Source organism: Gopherus flavomarginatus, chromosome 3 (assembly GCF_025201925.1).
Source record: "Gopherus flavomarginatus isolate rGopFla2 chromosome 3, rGopFla2.mat.asm, whole genome shotgun sequence".
NCBI classification, from domain to species: domain Eukaryota; kingdom Metazoa; phylum Chordata; order Testudines; family Testudinidae; genus Gopherus; species Gopherus flavomarginatus.
This window is the reverse complement of record NC_066619.1, coordinates 36,709,365-36,729,366: the sequence shown is the minus strand read 5'-3', so window position 1 is coordinate 36,729,366 and position 20,002 is coordinate 36,709,365. Positions and strand designations below refer to the sequence as shown.

General features: G+C 41.2%; 1 protein-coding gene across 2 annotated transcripts in view; it reads right to left on the bottom strand.

Moving 5' to 3' along the window:
- MAP3K1 (mitogen-activated protein kinase kinase kinase 1) overlaps positions 1–18,408 on the bottom strand; it is a 104,513-nt gene extending 86,105 nt beyond the window's left edge. The window contains exon 1 of one of the 2 annotated variants that reach the window (XM_050946859.1): positions 18,332–18,408. In XM_050946859.1, the coding sequence (XP_050802816.1) occupies positions 18,332–18,348 (17 nt within the window). In that variant the 5' untranslated portion in view covers positions 18,349–18,408. Of the gene's footprint in view, positions 1–17,495; positions 17,918–18,331 lie in introns of those variants that run through there. The other variant, XM_050946857.1, reaches the window with a different exon arrangement.
- Positions 18,409–20,002: the final 1,594 nt, after the last annotated feature.

The window sequence follows — 20,002 nt, the reverse complement described above, 5'->3', positions numbered from 1 at the left end:
TACTGAATGGTTCAGCTATATTCACTTCTTTGACCAGATCCTGTGCTCCACTGAGGACAAAATCAAGAACTGCCTCTCCCTTGGGTGTTCCATAACTAGTTGCTCCGAGAACCAGTCATTAATGATGTGTAGAAATTTTATATCTGCACCCATCCTGAGATTATATGTACCCATTCAATATGGGGATAGTTGAAATCCTCCATTATTACTGGGTTTTCTGGGTTTTTTTAGCCTCTCTAATCTCTCTGATCATTTCACAATCACTGTCACCATCCCCATAAGGTGGTCAGTAATACATTCCTGCTGCTATACTCTTATTATTCAAGCATGGAATTTCTATCCACAGAGATTCTATGGTACAGTTAGACTGAAATATAGTATAAATCTTTCACATATGGTTCCACTCCCTCACCAACATGACCTACTCTGCCATTCCTATATATTTTGTACCCTGGTATTGCCATATCCCATTAGCATCCTCCCACTAAGTTTTTGATGTGCCTATTATATTAATATCCTCATTTAATACCAGGTACTCAAGTTCACCCGCGTTAGTATATAAATGCTAGAAATCTAAATACAAGCACTTATAAAACCTGTCAATCTTTAGCTTTCTGCCTTCATGTGATGTAATTGAATTGCACTCCTGTTTGACTGTTTCTCTTCAGTTCCTATCTGCACTTTATCAATTTCTATCCATTCCTCTTTACGAGGATATAGAGTATCCCCTTTAATAAATCCTCCCCTAAGGCATGTCTATGTCTGAACTGCAAGCACCACTGCACCTGTTAGTTTAAAAAACTCTTCTATAATGTTTTTAATTTTACATGCCAGCAATGTGGCTGTGTTTCGGTTGACGTGGAGCCCATTCTTTCTGTATAGGCTCCTCCTTTCCCAAAAGGTTCCCCAGTTCCTAATAAATCTAAATCCCTTCTCCCAATGCTATCATTTCATTCACACATTGAGAACCTCCAATTCTGCCTAACTGGCCTATGCATGGAATCAGAAGAATTTCAGAGAATGCTACCAAAGAGGTCCTGGACTTCAATGTGCAGGCAACCTGGGTCAAAGATAAAAGTTTGATTTAACTTGGTTTTGGATGGATTTAACTCCATGTATATTTCTGTATTGAAAGAATCTGTTAGCTATTCTCAAGGTTATGAACAAACACTGGAATAAAATTGAATAGGTTTCACAAATAAGTAAAAAGGGAAAGTGAAAAGTTGTTATTAATCAGAATCCTACAGCCAAGATTTTTTTAAACTTTGTTTTACTAATGTTAGAGGTCTTAAATACATTATAGGATGAGAAGAGTAGATATAGGTTTACACTTTGAATTTAATTTTTGACATTCCCCATGATTCTGCTAGATCACAAGGTGTTAGTATATTAAATCCTTTCACATTCTGAAACTAGGGTTTTAATCCAGATGAGTCACTAATGAAAATCTAAAATTCTGTCCACTTCACAAATCACCATATAAAACTCAGCACAACTCGCAATCTCTGTACAAAAGCAGCCCAGGAATGTTAAAGATCAGAATCAACATGCAGGCAGAGAACATTGCACCCACAAAGGGCTTCTTGCATTTTTCCCTTCCCTCCACAAGCTCCCTTTGTGTTACTTCAGGGGCTCCCTGCAACTCACCCTCACCAACCCCCACTATACTCAGGGTCCCACATTTGCACCCAAATGGTACAGTCTCTTTGTGCCCTGCCATTATCCCCTACACCCCATTACAGGTCTCTGTGGTCTCCATTTCCCCTTCCCAAGTCCCACCCATCTAGTTTCCCCCTCCCCTCTTCACTACTGCTCCCCACCCCTCCCCATTCCCTTGCCAGTCCCTGGGTGGCCCTCCACCTATTCCTTCCCCACAGGTCCCTGCTTACCCTCTATTGTGAAGCCACTCTGCCTGGATCCCAGCTTTCCTCACCACCAGCCCTGCCCCCGTCCATCCCAGACCCCTGTTTTCTACTCCTCCAAAGTTCCTGCTTCTTCCACTACCACTGCCCCACCCCTCCATTCCCTGCTGCTTTCTCTCCTACATATCCCCCACCGCCCCAAGGCTTTCTTATTTCTATTAGTCCATGCTACTGACAATGTTCACACACAGCTTTAAGCTGCTGCCTCTGATATGTGTAAGCGGCAGCAGAAGGCAGCAGAGAGTTCCTTTACTTGCAGCACCAAGCAATGTTGGGGTCCTGATTTTCCTGGGAACCAGGCGTTTCCAGTATGGTGATTTGCACTAAAATCAATAGATCAGACAAACGCCATCAAGCTGAGTGTTAGGCTTTTGCTTCACTCAGGCAATTATGGCCCCAGTCCTGCAATCAGATCCTCACTTGCATCCACAGAGTCCCACAGAAGTCAACGGGGCTCTACATTCATACAGGGGTCTGACCACACAAACCTAATGGCAAAATTGGAAGCTATGTCTTTATTTAGGCACCAATCCTGCAGATACTTATGCATAAACTTAAATAAGCAGGTGAGTAGTCTTATTAAAAACACTGTGCTTGAAGATAAGCAAGTGCGTACATGTTTTCTAACAAAGTCTAGTTGAGATGAACAGTTGTTTACTTCCATGAGTGCCAAATTCTCCCAGAAATTAAAACTAGAGCTAGATTAGAGCTGGTTGGAAAAAAAATTTCATCAGGCTTTGTCAACAATCAGTAAGCTGGAGACAGTCTGATTTTGACAAAAGTTTCTTCAGTGCCTTGCCTTGCTCCTCAGCAACCCACCTACTCTTTCTCCATCTTATTGAAGATCTTTGCTAATAGCAGAACTGTAAAACATTGCCACATACCCATGGTTCAACACAGCAAGTTACAACATATCAACAATACAGCATACTAATTTTTTTTTTTTTGCTGATGTACAGTATTAAGGATATTTACCTGGATAGTAAAATGCTATACTATTGCATCTCAACATGCTGAAGCTGAACTGTACTTTAGAAAGAAAACCTGAAGATATCACAATAATATGTATTTTACCACATATATGTAACTATTTTTAAAGATATACTAGACTAATGTGACTTACAGACCAAACAGGGAACTATTCGTAGGACCTAACATTGTAGACAGACAATTTCACTCCATCAAACCAAACTTTTTTAAAGCATGACCTTTCAAACACTTGGAAAACAGGTTGGAAATGAAAATTCCAACATTGGATTTGATAGTCTGTTCTGTAGAAACCTTTTCAAATCTTAACAACTCTTATTTCTGATCAAGTGAGGATTCAACTTGTTTTAAAAACTTATAATTTAAAGAAAAAATGTACCTCCACATTTTTAATTTAATTTATATTTTTATTGTGGATTTAGAATTTATCCACAAAAATCTCACATAATTCTGAAGATTTAGAACTAGCAGTGTAAAGTAAGCCAATAGCACAATTTAGTGACCTGACATATGAATATATTTCATGGTAGGAGGATAAAGCAAAGACAGCCTTCCAATTACTTGGAAAAATATACATATGACAAACTGACTGTACTATAGAACTACTTTTAATAAGAAACCATCTTTTTTGTTAAATAAAAAGTAGTTAGTTTTAAAATATATTTAAGAGGGTTAAGTAAGGCTACTTCTGTCTGCCCAAACCAGAACAAAACTATTACAAGTTACTTAGAAAATTAGCTTAGATGCCATTAGCATCAGAAAGAATATGGGCTGAAAATGAGTTTCCCTGTTTAAATATTTGGTGCCAGAAGTCTGAAATATGAGATAACACACGAACATTTGACAATGGCTAGGTAAATGACAAGCTAAAACATCTGCTTATTATGCTAAACTTCATTTGTTTTACTGTTACCTCAACCTCCCCACAAATCTTCTTGCCTCCCCCATTTTGTCAACTGAATGCATCGTGTCATATTTTTAGACTGTAATCTCTCTGAGGCGGAGTGTCTTTGTGACTAGCACCATGAGGTCTCTGATCTGTGACTGAGTTCCCTCCCTAGATACGACTGCAATACAAATGATCAATCTTTGCTTTTTTTTTTTTTTTAAATAAATTACATTTCCAGGTTTCTGATTCCTACTGAGTAGAAGAAACATGAGTCATGTGGTTGATTAGTTGGAAAGATGATTTTAATCAGTATATGAGGAGAGATGAAAGTCGCTATCACTGTCCTTGAGTACTGAACACAATCTTTCACTTTCAGGGAAAGAAAAAAAGTAACAGGATCCTCTTAGTAAAAATATGATGATAAAGAAAATGCTTTATTTCCATTTCTAAATGCAACAGAATGCACTGAAGTCACTGGAAAGACTAGATCAGACTCTTAGTCACTAATCTGCCCATTTGGGAGGCTGGAGACGGAAGTGAGGTGATTAGACATCAGGGTATGTTTGCAAATGGAGAGGAGATTTTGTGGCCTATTTATTAGTTGTGCAGGAGGAATTAAGACAGAGCTGCCTAACTCAATGATGGCGGAGAGAAGAAGAAGAATCAGTAGGCTCTGGGACAGACTGGCTGGGAAGAATGAAACTATGAAATTAGAGAGAAGCTAGTGAAAGGAAGCGAACACTGCGCCCACGGGGAAACGTGAAGCTAGAATTGAGGAAAGGGCACTTACAATGGATTACAAACAAATTTTTCATTTTAAAGTTTGCTGAAAATTCCTGAGAAGTTGATTATTTCTGTTCTCAAAAGTGTTTCAGGTATAAAGGTCATGGAATATTCACAATTTAGAACCTCATCCTTTCCAAATAAAATCCCTCAATTAAGATAGTTTATTCCTAATTATGCTGTGTGTTTTTGGAAAAAAACAGTAAGCGCTATTTCAGTGAGCTTGTTCACTAATTTGAATAGTAATAACACTTTCCATACATTAAGCAAACAGATATAGTCTATGATCAGAGTGGTCACTGCCGTTACATGTAGGGATTTTTTTTATTATACATTATTTAAATTACTGAAAGAACAAATGAAATGAAAAACTATGGGATATTCTAGATGTGGTTTATTTGAATATTCAGTATGTTGTCGTTTATTTAAATCAATAATCTAGTCAATTTAAAAAAACAAGTTAAAAAGAGTACTGGGTATTACACCTGGCCCATCATCCTATTTCAGTTTTTGTGTTTTTACAATCACTTTTTTGGATTCTTTTAAAATGATTTTCTTTCCCCTTGCTGCTGTGTGAAATACTGATAGAGGGAAGACAAAATGACTACACATAAAAGTGTAATTCTTCCAATTCTACTGATCAGTAAATGTTGATTTCACAATACACACACAAACCAACAAACATTTCCATCATTAATAACTGAAATTTATAAATAGGCAAAGAAAGAAAAATGCTGCTTGAGAACTAGAATTTTATTTAAGGATATTTAACTTTGTATGTTTTGACACGTGATGTCCAAAATTTGTGTTTTAAAGCTTTAACTTTTTGAATCTCAACAACAACTGTGATTAAAATAAATTGTCTGACATCCTCTCCATTGTTTGCCCCCCAAAAATGTCTCATAACTGTGGACATTTATATCAATAATAAAAAATCTGTCAAAGTTGTAAAAAATACAAAATTAATTCTGCTAAGCCTGCACATAAAGTGCTGTCAAACTACAAAGTAAGCAAAAACTGAAAGCAAATTAATATCTCTGTAATTGCCTTGAGTTATGGTCTTATATCTTAGTTGTAGCATCAGAAAAGACTCTGACAGACGTTTGACTGTATCACTAACCTATAAATGAACCTCTGTGTAGGTCACAAAACATATTTTCATAAACTACGCATTTCATTATATGTTTCAGATACTAGCAAATGTGTGCGGCTCCATATACATAGCTGATGAATAGCACCTGAGTAAGGGAGACAGCATAATTCACACTGTGATTTATAGTTTTTTGGTTAGAGAAAACAGAATGCCATTGTAACTCCAACAGACCCCGGTCATCAGCGAGTGGTATTGGACCTGGGGCCTCTGAAGCTTGAAGCATAAGCCTCCACTGCATGAGCTAAAAGCCAACTAGCAGTTAGCTAAGGCTGTAGAGCAGACTCATTTTCTCTCTCTTTCTAAGTGGTCTCAATGCTACTAGATGGGATAAAACACCACACCCAGGACGTGTGTGGGTTACACCATGTTTCAGAAAGCATACTGTAGACACACTTCATTACTACTAGGACTAGAGATTGTAATTTGTTCAAAAAAATCCAATTTTCAAATTAATGTCTCTATGAATCAGATTTCTGTCCCTATGATGCTGAAAGTATGCACACACAAGCCCTATCACAACCTTCTAAAAACACGAAGAGCAGAAGTCAGGCCAGAGGCAATTCTGAAGATATAGATATGATGGCCATATATAAAAGGTTCACAACAAGCCTCAGGGCAGTCACAGTAAGTCTGAGGGAAATAAGTGAAAAGTAATTCATAGTGGAGGGGGAAAAAATAACTGCTCATACTACTTATAGCGTTCTGTTTTAACTATCAACTTGGGAAGGGACTTGTGCCTCATTCTGGAAAGCTGAAAAGACTTCTGCTTAATATGCAATGGAAACCAACCACTTTAGGATGTCTTAGAATAGCATGAGACATAGTAAAGAAAATAGAATGCCATTATGAAAATCAATTATATGCCCTCACTAGAACAAACTGTGCAGTACTGGTCATCTCACCACAAAAAGGATACTGCAGAATTAGAGAGGATTAGGACAAGTGCGATAAGAACATTACAGGGCATAGAAAAACCTCATATAAGGTGAGACTGAGAAGACTAGGATTGTTTACTTTAGACAGAGGCAAATAAGAGGGTCACAGTAACAATATATGAAACAATAAATGATATAAACCAAGTAACTCAAAACTTCTGTTCTTCCTATGTCATAGCACAAGAACAAGGGAACTTCAATGAAAAGTGGCAAATACAAAACACACAAAAAGGAAATACTTTTTCACACATATGTAATCAGATTTGAAACTCATTCCCACAGAATGCTGTTGAGGTCAAGATCTTAGCAAGATTCTAAAAAGGACAGGATGCTTATACAGAGAAGAATAATTTCCAGAATTATAAGAGTTAATGCTAACAAGAGTTTTAGAAAGAGTATAAATCTTTGTGTTTCAGAGTTAAGGTAATCTGACTATTAGGAATGAGGATGAGATTTTCATAGCAGGCAGATTATCCCAAATTGACCTACTGTGGGGTGTCTTGCATCTTCCACTGAAGCATCTGGTGCAGGCCAGAGTCAAGCCATTGAACTAGGTGGACTAGCTCTGATCTAGTATGACATCTTATGTTTCTATGTTCTTATGAAACACTGATAACACTATTGCCACATCTTATGATTTTATCCTAACAATTTTTCTTAACTTGTTTCATGAAAACATGAAAGCTTGTCAACTCACACATTTTCCGATATTCAAAATGGCCACCATCTGCTATTACTGTCAATGAGACTGAAGCCAGCAACATGGCAACCATTTTCCTTTGGTCTACCTGTAAGTGGAAGTGAAACTGCCTTTGATAAAGTTGGCTGCAACTTCCCATCCTTAAAAAGTATTATAACTTCTCAGTGTGAGGATGAATCATGATGGATTTGGTCAGCGGTTTGCAAACTATTTACCATTCAGTCCTTCTTTTGTCAAAGGAAGGAAAGTAGAAGGGGAGACAGTTAAAAATGTAACTCCCCTATTTTATAGGTGAGGAGAGAGTAAGTAGACACTCCATCTGAGTAGCCAGGGAGAACCCCCTCAGCAAGTTCACAGACGACACTAAGCTAGGGGGAAATGTAGATATGTGGAGGGTAGGGATCGGGTCCAGAGTGACCTAGACAAAGTAGAGGATTAGGCCAAAAGAAAACTGATAAGGTTCAGCAAGGACAAGTGTAGAGTCCTGCACTTAGAACAGAAGAATCCCATGCACTGCTACAGGCTGGGGACCGACTGGCTAAGCAGCAGTTCTGCAGAAAAGGACCTGGGGATTACAGTGGACAAGAAGCTGGATATAAGTCAACAGTGTGCTCTTGTTGCCTAGAAGGCTAATGGCATATTGCGCTGCATTAGTAGGAGCACAGTCAGCAGACAGGGAAGTGATTACTCCCCTTTATTTGGCACCAGTGAGGCCACATCTGGAGTACACTGTCCAGTTTTGTTCCCCTCTCTTTCCCTCTAGAAAGGATATGGACAAATTGGAGAGAGTCCAATGGAGGGCAACGAAAATGATTAGGGGGTTAGGGCATATTACTTATGAGGACAAGCTGAGGGAACTGGGCTTGTTTAGTCTGAAGAAGAGAAGAGGGGGGTATTCGATAGCAGCCTTCATCTACCTGAAGGGGGGTTCCAAAGAGGATGGAGCTCGGCTATTCTCAGTGGCGGCAGATGACAGAACAAGGAGCAGTGTCCTCAAGTTACAGTGCGGGAGGTCTAGGTTGGACATTAGGAGAAACTATTTCACTAGGAGGGTGGTGAAGCACTGGAATGGGTTACCTAGGGAGATGGTGAAATCTCCATCCTTAGAGGTTTTTAAGGCCCAGTTTGACAAAGCCCTGGCTGGGATGATTTAGTTGGGGTTGGTCTTTCTTTGAGCAGGGGGTTGGACTAGATGACCTCTTGAGGTCTCTTCCAACCCTAATCTTCTATGATTCTATGAAGTATGCATTTTTGTGTGCACTAAAGCAGGGGTTCGTAACCTTTTTCTTTCTGATCCCCTCACCTTCCCAACATGCCATAAAAACCTCCATGGCCCACTTGTTCCACAACAACAGTTTTTCTGCATATGAAAACCAGAGTCAGCATTAGGGGGTAACAAACAGGGCAATTGCTAGGGAGCCCTGCAAAGCAAAGTTGCTCAGACTTCGGCTTCAGCCCTGGTTGGCAGGGCTTGGAACCCTGGGCTTCAGCCCCAGGCAGTGGGGCTTGGGTTTTCTGCCCTGGGCCCCAGTAAGTCTAATGCCAGCCCTGTATGGCAGCCCTCCAGAAGGCTCCGGATCTCTGGTTGAGAACCACTTCACTAAACGATGACTTTTCACCCTAAAATTATCTCATACACATAGGCAGAGGAGTAGTGGGAGTTTAAAAAAAAGTTTAAAAGCAGAGACTAAAAAATGTGATTTGATGTTTTTGTAAACCTCAAATTTTGGGGGATTGACTTTTTTTAATCTCAAAGTTAGCAATACTGATAAATTTTGCTGGACCTTCTACCAATTTTGCCTACTGGAAAAGGATTGCATTCAGTTTAGGGGTATGGCTATGTTACAGCAGCACAGCTACAGTACTGCAGCTGTGCTGCTGTAGCACCATAGTGTAGATGTTTCCTACATCAATGGAAGGGCTTTTTCCACCAGTGTAGGTCAGGGGTGCCCAACTTACGACCCACCAGCGCATTTCCTAAGGCCCTCCACCTGATTCAACATATACTATACATATAACATATAATATACTAATGGCCAATTCATTATTCTTTTGTTGTCACGTTTACATCATTTTAGTTTACACAAGTGTGTAAACAGACAATACTGTAAATAGGTTGTTTCTATCTAAATAGATACGAAACAAGCTGAACTTAAAATATAAATCAATATAGGTAACAATCTGTTTGGCCCACATAACGTAGCGCTTATGCTTACAAAGGAGGGCCATATGAGGTTGGGCACCACTGCTGTAGGTAATCCACCTTCTGATTGATTGAATAGAAGTAGGTAAATGAAAGATTCCTGCTGTCAACCTAGCTGCACCCATATCAGGGGTTAGGTCAACCTAACGACAGTGCTCAGGGTGAAAAATTATTCACAGCCCTGAGTGATATAGCTAAATTAACCTAAATTTTAGGTGTAGAACAGGCCTCAGCCTGACAGGGTTCAGAGAAGAGCCATGAAAAAGACTAAAGGATTAGAAAGCAGATCTTACAGTGACAAACTCAAAGAGCTCAATTTATTTAGCTGAACAAAGAGAAAGTTATGGGGTGGTGATAGCCATCTAGAAGTACCTACATGGGGAGCAAATATTTGATAATGGATTCTTCAGTCAAGCAGCCAAATGTATAACAAGATCCAGTGACAAGAAGTTGAAACTAGACAAATTCTGACTGGCAAAAGGTGTAAATTTTTAACAGTGAATGTACTTAAACACTGGAGCAATTTACCCACGACCGGGTGGATTTGCCATCATTGGTAATTTTTAAATAAAGATTTTTTTTTTTTTTAAAAAGAGATGTGATCTACTTCAAAAGGAATTATTTTGGGAAGTTCTATGGCCTGTATTTCATATGGGGTCATACGATCACATTGATGCTGTTTGGCTGTGGAATCTATGAACCATCATGAGCAATTACTAAAAATTAGAGACTTGGGAAGTTTAAACACAATGAGAACAGAATCATTTTAACTGTCAGGGGAAAGTGAACAATGGCTAGTTTTAAATTGCTCTTGAACATCAAGTTTTAGAATAAAATATTGTGTTGCCATCATCTCAGATATGACTTTCAGCTCTTTTGTGGAGCCAACTATTTTCCTCAATCGTTTGGCTAGTGTTAAGATTCCACGCAACTGCAAGTCTTTCAAAGACTTAAGCAAAAGGAAAAAACCACAATGACTTAATTAAAATCACATTAAGGGACAGCAATATTCTAGCTGCATGGTAGTACCATGCAGGATAGTCATGTTAGATTCCAGGGCTGGCCTTAGGGAAAATGATGCCCTGGGCGAACTTGTATTTTGGTGCCCCAGACCCCCATGGGCACAGCATCCCCCCATTAAACCTGGCCCCCATTGCCTTGGCCCCCCAAGGATCCCCACACCCCTGCACTGTGCCCCCTGCACTCTCCTACTGCACCTGAACCCTTGCACTATGCCTCCTTCATGCAATCCACAAACCCCTGCACCTCCCCATCCTGCACCCTTATCCCTGGCACTGTGCCCTTTTTCCTCTAACCCCTGCATCCCCCACCTGGGAAAACTGACCTGGATGCACAGACTATTTGGCATTGCTTCTCACTGCCCCCCTCAAACACTGCTCTTCTACGTACCCCTAGGGGGCTGTGCGGGAGGAAGCAAGAAGCAACAACAGGCCTCCCTACATCCAGGTCACTTTCCCCATCTGGGCTGCATAAGGGGACAACAGGAAAGCAGCGGCCCAAGGGGGAAGTGACCTGGATGCACAGAGCACTCAGTGTTGCTGCTCCCTCAGATGTTCCTTTGTGGCCCCCTAGGGGCTGTGCAGGGGCGAGTGAGGAGCATCTGTGCATCACCGCTCACTTCTTTTTCTCCCTCGCCCCATAAGTTCCTCCACCAGGAGGAAGCACAGAGAAATCTGGGTGCCTCTGCATGCAGAGCCTCCCTGCCAGCTGGGAGCAGCTTCTGACTCTACACTGGCAGCGCACACCTCTGTGCTGCCGCACAGTGCCCCCTTAACCATGGCACTCCTGGACAGTTGCCCGGGTTGCCCATCCCTAAAGCCCAGCCCTGTTAGATTCCCAACTCTGATCTTGCAGGAGATGGAAGGTGTTCTGGAGACAACATGCTCAGCCTCTGGATGGAGGGAAGAGCAAGTGAGTTAAGAATCTGGTCTATACCTAACTCCCACTGAAATAAATGGGTTATGTTAATTAACAGCAAGCCCCACAGCCAACAAGAAAGCTACAGTGATCACCTCATAAGAGACCCTTGTTCAATTTGCCTTGAAAAAACAACAGAGGCTACAATCATAGAACCTTAAGTAGTATAAGTGGAGACAGGAGGCAAAAGTAAGGTAATCAGGCTCTGACAGAGGATTGAGGACTCTCTGAAAAGACAAAAGTTTGTGTTCTGAACTCCAGAAATTCAAACCATACCAATTCCTCACCACCCCTGCTGCTACAAACACAACCCCTTGTTTTAGTTCTTAGAACAATTTCAGTGCAGTGTGGCACTTCTGACTTTGAACTTTATTTTTTAAAAATTGCATACAAAACACAATATTTAAACAAAATAACAAAAGCACCACAATACTAAAAGTTACAGGAAAGATGTAACATTGTTTCACTCCTCCTATAAATCTTAAAAATGATTATTAAAGGTGATCTTCAAAACATTTTGCATTCTCACTGTTTGGATTTGCACTGTCTATGCAAATTTTATTTAAGCCAAACATCTTAATGGATAACACCCTCTATCTGTAGAAGTGAAGATTTAATCTACAATATCAGTAATTCCCCTGAAAGAGCTACAGATAAATTAAAGTTACTATCTGTATACTTTGCGTAAGATCAAAGGAACTCCCATACCAGATCAAACAGTCTAATACAACATCCTGCCTGAGCAACAATTGTATACCTGATGCTTCAGAGAGAGACCAACACAGCCAACCCATACATAAACATGTTTGTAAGTCCTAGAGGATGGTGGGAAACCAGCAGAAAAGGTAGGAGAAGTTCCTTCCTCATTCTCATGCAGTTTAAATCTTGAAGCACAAGATTTAATTTTTACTGTGCATTGGTACCTTAAATTCATAACTGCAAATCCTAATGTAGTAATGAAGTTATTATCATGTCCTATTTTAAATTCAGACAGACTTAAATTCAGCTTGGCATTGCACATATTCCTTTCTCCCTACATCCTCTTTACTCCATTTTTAAACCAGTGTCAGAGGATCCATCATGAGAGCCTGGCATCTGTTGTGTTGGACTTGCATAGTGCTCTCTTAGCAGTAAAAGCAGGATGAAATTTACCAGGACAGCTTTCATCATTTTCATGCTGCTTCTGCTCACTCTTCCACCTGAAAAAAGCTAGTGTTAAGATAGTGGGAGGAGTGATTATCTATTTATGAGCTCTTAGGGATATAATTAAATTTGCCACTATCAGTGAAAGATAGTCTACATTACTGACTTGATCAGAATACTTAAAATGTTATTTTAACTATATTTTCTTTACACTCACCCACTCAGGCAGCTCCTACCATGCCAAATACATTTTAAGTTCAATCGCAGGGCCGACTCAGGTTAGCAGGTGCCATATATATGAAAGCTTAACATATGGCAAAGATGCAACATAACTACCTTTCATTATCACTTATTCAGAAGGACAGGAACCTTTGGCCAAACTATGTTTTAACAATGAAAAACATTCAACTCACCTCATCCTTTCTTTACTATAAAGTATTCTGTAGCATGATATATTTCTGTCCTGCTTTGGAATTCAAAAAACAAGACAGGTGTCATGGATTGAGGAGCAGATCTAGAAGTGGCAAGCTGCTGCTAGTTCTGCTCTACTAGATGGCCATAACAGCAATCTTCTCACTGTGTTTAAGGTGTTTTTAACATGCTATAATACAAGCATCAACACAAGAAAACCAACAAATGACATCAGTCATTTATCTACATAATAGTGTAAGACTAGGAGCAGGCAATGCCTTCTTTACATTTGAGATATCTGATAACAAATCTGCCATTTATAGTCAATATAATATTAAAATGAGAGCGTTTTTTGAACAACTGTTATTTGTGCTAGATGGAAGACACTTCTATGCGAAAAAAAATTATTGCTTATGGATACTGGATAAAGAGGAGAGCTGTGAAGAAAGCTGAACTGCAGCACTTCCTGCTTTTTGTTTTTATAAAAAATAGGGCTGACAGTGTTAGAAGTCTTGTATTGAAGAACGCTGGTTAACCGTCATCCATGCCAACGTAAGAAAATAGTTGGCAATTATTTGATATGAACACTGTAAAAGAGTTACATTAAAACTATTCAGAAAGCATTAATTTTCTTGGCCCAATATTTATTTTAACTGCCTTGGAATGGAAGCTACAAGAACTTATCAATTGACCGGAAAAACTGTCTAGTTTCACTACTTATGCAAGTTCTGTTATCTTTCTAAAATGCTTTTAAAATTCCTACAGCAATACTCTTCAGTTAATCATAATAAAGATTCCCTACAGTTCTTAAAGCAACAATATACTTTCCCGCCTTTTCTAGCAACAGAACCATACCGGTGTCACAAAAGGTTGTATTACGTCAGGAATGCAGCAATCTGATAAAGATAATGGAAGGTTTTGTTAGATTTTTGAAGGTAGTATGTGAAGCATTTAATTTTGATAAAAAATTGAAATGTTAAAAAGTTCTATCTTGTTCTTTTATGGATTCCTGCCCCAAACAGATTTTATAGCTCTCCAAATTCCAAGAAAGCCTAATAATTAACAATATATTAAATTCATAACAGTTTGTTCAGTATTAAATATAAACAGTATAAATAAGCTGATATCAAGAGACATGAAAAATAACTTAATTGTTGTGTGTTCAGGTTGCATTTTACAATAACATTAGAGAATGAACCAAAACCACACACAAAAAAATCAATTTTTCTGGATGTTTGTTTTTTGTCACAATAGTAGGTAAAAGACAATATAACTGAGAGATTAATGAAACAACATTTTTATTTTGTGTATTTAACAGCACACTGCAGAGTCAGTTTCACTCTTTCCCCAGTTTACATCTCTGCTTTACAGGGGTCTTTCACACAGAAATAGAACAGGAAAATCTATTTATAAAAAAAAATGTGACTGTAATACCAAAAATGTTGGTAGGGGGACTTGAGAGCAAGTATAGTATCTGCTAACTATTAATGGCTGGGTGGAGGGGAAGAAGAGTATAACTAGTGTATTTCTTTAAAAAAAAACAACAATGTACTACACATGCAAAATACTGTATTTTCATGGACTTCACTCCATCCACCAAATGTTTGCTTTCTCAGATTTTAAACTCTTCTGGGCAATGATTGTGTGCACATATGTACATTTATATAGTGCACAGAACATTGTGGGCATTTCTAGTACACAAAAGAAAATTTTAATTATTTTGTATTTGACTAGATTCCTTTATTACTTAAGTAGATGTAAAAATGGTTTTAAATTACTGAAATACTCTGACAAAGGAGGGTACCCACATCTGTTTACAGGCAAGACTGCATTGAATATACTGAAGTCTTTAACATGAGGTTTATACAATATTGCTGAATTTATAGCATATTTAATCCTTCAATTAGGTCTCTTATAATTAATTACCAGAGACTGAAACAAATATTTCAGGACTATGGTGTAATCTCATTGCATATTAAACAGAATAATGCACTTGACATTTAATATTCTCTCATATGAAATAATTGTTACAACTCTATTATTGGATTTATGGAGATGGTGCTATAAGCCATTAAAGTTCCTGAAACCGTTCTTCCTTCAAATTGCATGTATATTCATACTTCAACATGTGCAAACTTAGGTGCTTTAAATATAAGAAAAGCTGTCAAAAAAGTGTTTGAAACAGAGAATAGGAATTACCTTAAATAAATTCTTGTGTCTGTGGAATTAGCTAGCATGGATGGAGTCAATATTTCAGTGTAAGTATGGTCTCCTGATATGGGTTCAAGAAGGTCAACATTTGTCACAACAGCCAGCAATAAGTCCCACTGAAAAATATCGTGAGAATCTTTCACTGTTTTTAAAGGCATGTTTTGATGCTGTTTGTGCTAGTTATTTTTCCTCTGATGTGGTACTGAACTGTTTATATTTGCTACAGTGGAGACACCTACATGAGGGAATAACATGAAATAAAGTATCTTTTAGTTTCATATCTTGCCAAACCCTAGAGATAATGCTACAAAATCAAATTAATACAAGTCACTTGCTGAAGTCAATATATCATCTTCTCCTTGAAGTAACTTCATTAACATAGATTTCCTGTTAATCTTTCTATAGCTAGATTGGTGGTTCATCTGTAAGTGCCATACTACTGTCAAGTAATGTACACTGCCTTAAATATAGACCAAAGTCCACAAACAGTAGAGAATAGGTCTAGATACCTAAACAATTGCTGTTTATTAGACAGACTGCCATATTAGTAAAGCATTCTCTAGAATGGAAATATTTTATTTAATATCCTTCTACGACAAATGGGAAAGAGATTTCTTGTTTGTGGTTTAGGTGGCTAACTAAAAGATTCTTTTCTCTGTAAAACAATTTTACAAGTAAATCAACAGTCAGTCTTCACCTCCAAGTATTGCAATTCACTATTTACACAGGAAGTCTCACATAACAATCCTTATGAAACTAATTGTTAAATCTATGTCAAGACTACAAGATCTATCACCATCATTACTCTCACCTATGAACACATTAAAAGCAGTAAGTATAATGCATTCTGAAGCACATAAAAAGGCATCTTAAAATATGCACATGGTAGCTTTAATTCTGAATGCTTTTGTGTATGTAATATATTATATCAAACACACGGTAGTCATTGAACTTGTGCCTGTTTGCACACAATACCTGTTAACTGGAAAGCTCTGTAAAATCTCAACTCTTTACCAAATAAGATACAGAATAGGACAAACATTGTAAGGGCACAATGTATCATTTGATACAACGTGCAACCATTCAAATATGTTTTCTCTAGTATAAACCCCTGAAACACACTGCACTGTCTACATTTTTGCAGAGTAGATATTCATGCTTTTTTTTACTAAACAAAAACAAAACAGTTCCACAATTTCAAGTGAAACAAGCCAAAGGAGAAAGGACTCATTTTTATTAATATTTAACTTTAAATATATTTGCCTTTACTTTCCCACTAGTTTAAATGTAAAAATCTAAGACGTTTAGAGAGATTACTATCTAGATTACACAAAGCAGAAGCACTTTAAGGCGGGGGGGTGAGTACGGAAGAAGTGATTTAGAAAAAAAAATCCAAATACACTCGGCTATCGCTCTTGCACCCAAAACGAAAGACTGCTGGAAGGGTTAACGGGTTTAACTGCATTGAAACTGAATGGCTGACACATCCGGTCCTGGGTCCTCAACCACCAGGGCAAATTCAAACTTCAAAGCCTCTCGGAGCTCAGGCAGAAATAAATCACGCCCCCTAGTCCCCGAGCAGTTGTGACTCCCATTTAACTAAGACCCAAGACTCCCAGAGATCAAAACACACAAACGAGGTGGCAGTGCAGAGACAACACAAATGCAATAGCTGGTGCCAAGGCTACTGTGCTGGGAAACACAACCTCAGCTCCATAAACCTGCAGCTCCTCCTGCATAAGCCAACTAGGCACTGAACACAATCACACAAACTACTGGCCATTCACCACCCGCGCGCCCCGCGTCTCTTACAGCTGACAGCTCCCCTACAAACACAGGGAGCTGACGGGGGTACGTCCCCACACCAGCCACCCCCATCACCCTGTAACACCGTCCCCCACGCAGATCCCATCGCCCCTTCTAACAGGCTCGGCCCCGGGCGGCAGCCAGCGGCACGTCCCCGCTACCTGTTCGTTGGGTGCTGCGCCAGGCGCCCGGGTCTGGGAGGGGGACCCCCAAAAGCTCGAGCGGTGGCAGGGGCAGGCTCCGGCGAGCTCTGCCCCCTGCTCCGCCAGCAGAGCCGGGCCTCGCCACCGCCCCGGCCCGCAGCAGCCTCCGCTCCCCTCCCAAGGGCCTCCTGCCCCCAACATCTGCCCGGGGCTGCCCCTGTGAGGCTCCGGGGTCCGCACCGCCGCCCGCTCCCAGCCCGGCGCCCCTCACCCAGCAGGGGGAGACGGCTCCATCCTCCGCTCGGGCTCGGCTCCTGCGGGGCTCCCGTCCGGCAGCGGCTCGTGGGGCGCGACGCAGCGGCCGGGGGAGGACGCGGGGCTGGCGGGGCCGGAGCCGCCGGCGAGGCAGCGGGGCGGCGAGAGGTCGGGGGACTCCGGGGAGCCGGCCAGGAAGAGCGGCGCCTCCGGCAGCCGGTCCAGCTCCACGCTCCGCACTTTGCGCAGCTGCTTCCGTCTCCAGTCGGAGCGCTGCTCCCGGCAGCCGCCGCCCGCCGCCCGCAGCAGCCCCCCGCCGCTGCCGGGCACGCTCCCCGCGCAGCTCTGCAGACTCCCGGGGGCGGGGGCGGCGGCGTCCGCGCTGCTGCCCGAGGATAATCCCGACGACGAGGTGCGATTCCCCGCCGCCGCCGCCATTTTCTCTGGCGGGTCACATCAGGCTCCGGAGAGGCGGGGGATGAGCCGCGCTCCGGCCGCTGCGCCAGCGGCGTGGGCTGCGCAGATGGCGTACGGGGGGTGGGAGCTGGGCGCAGGCCCGGGGACTGTGGGGGCGCCGTTGGGAAGGTGAGGCTGGGAGCGGCCGCTCGATGCCGCCCGCGGGCAGGTGGTGGCGGGACTCGGCTGTGCCCACGCTGGGCTGTGCCCCGGCTCGGGAGAGGGGGCCGGGCTGGAGGAGCCCGCACCTGTCAGGCAGGAGCGCGCGGCCAGCCGCCCCCGAGTCCCACGCGGGGATGGAGCCTGGGCTGGAAGGGCCGGGACCGGCAGGCGGCCCCTGCCTCTCCCACTCCTCGCGGACCAAGGGGCCCCTGGAGGAGGGTGCGAGAGTCTCACCCCAAGAGTCTGGACATTGTGTCACAAAGCAACCTTGTCCCGCTCCCCCAGACGAGCTCCGTGCAGCAGGGAAGCTTCTCTCTCACCAGCAGAGCTATTTCTTCACCCACCGACTACAAATACACTGCAAACAACGTGTTCACCCCAGCACGCGCAGAGAACTACAACGATTCTCTTCCCACCGCAGCGAAATGTACTCTATGCATAGACAAACGTGGGTTTGTTTCAGACATGGGGGGGGGGGAGAAGAAGCTCATGATTTTGGTGCAACACCTCTCTAAAAAGACCATTTCTGATAGATAGTAGTGGGTAGGGAAGTACATTCAGGCACACATGGAATGGGGGAAAAAAGTAATCACACAACATACAAACTACAAGTGGCAAGTTGGCACATCTGTCTACACACTAGTGCAGGCAGCACATTTTGAAGGTTCTAAAATAAGATGGGTACAGTATCAAGCATTGAGGGCCAAATGTTGAGATATAGGAGGTTGGAAACTTGCGTGGAAAAATGCAACTGCCCAGATGGTTGAATGCTCGTCTGATTTTTCCATACTGCTCAGATGCCTAACTGGCCATTTACACATGTGGATATTGGTATACAATATCCACATGTGTAAATGGCCTCCCACTTTCAGAATTTGGCCCTAATCATCTGTTGCCCCTTCTATTTTACACTATTTCCCTCTCTCGCTATATGCTTAGAAACTAACTCCCAGGAACGCTCTCATCTTAATTTATATTTTTTGTAGTTTACCTTATAATATGCTAAACATATTAGACCGTCCACTGCACCTCAGAGTGCAGCTTCAAGGTTGGTATGTGGTTCCACTCATCTATCCCAACACAGAAATTTCACAAATTGCCTAAAAGTTATTAGATATATATAGGGTAATACCTACTTTCCAATGATATTTTAATAAGGGCTGATGAACATAATCACATAACAGATCTTACACATTTAAGTGTCCAATATACATTTTAACATTATAGGCAATACAGGTAACCATACCTGGAGTTGAGGTTGCTTAACACTTGCCACTGTTTTTAATTGTTTATAACTTTGACAAACTAACCATTTGGGATGAAGTTTCCCATGCCAGTTGTGTATGTATCACTCAATTTTTTGGGATTTTTTTGGCAAAAACAATTCACCTATTTTTCAGAATGAGGTTTAGGAAAAGTAAATTATTTTGTCAGTTTTAAGAAGTAATTACAGCCAGTTTGCTTTGAGAAGCTCTAGCCCAATGGTTTTCAACCTGTGGTTGGCAAGCACTAGGGGTCTGCAGACTATATCTAAGGGGTCCATGAAAGGTTGTCATTACCACAGAACAGAGATTTTCACCTGGGCCCCACAGATTATGTCTAAGCTTTCCAAAGGGATCTGCACCACCATTTGAAATTTTTAGGGGTCCACGAATGAAAAAAGGTTGAAAACCATTGCTCTAGCCCCTCCAAGCTTTGGAGCAGGAACTTGAAATTTGACTGGAGGCAGGATGGAGGAGGAGGTGCCTTTGTGTCAGTGATGTGCATTTTGTCATCCCTTAGAAAATCTCCCAAAATTTGGCCACTTTATAAACCTCTGACTATCTCAGTTCACAGACATTCAGTAAAGACTTATAGTTTGGCCACCAAATTCTCTGAAGATTCTATCTGTGCTGAGTATGCTGC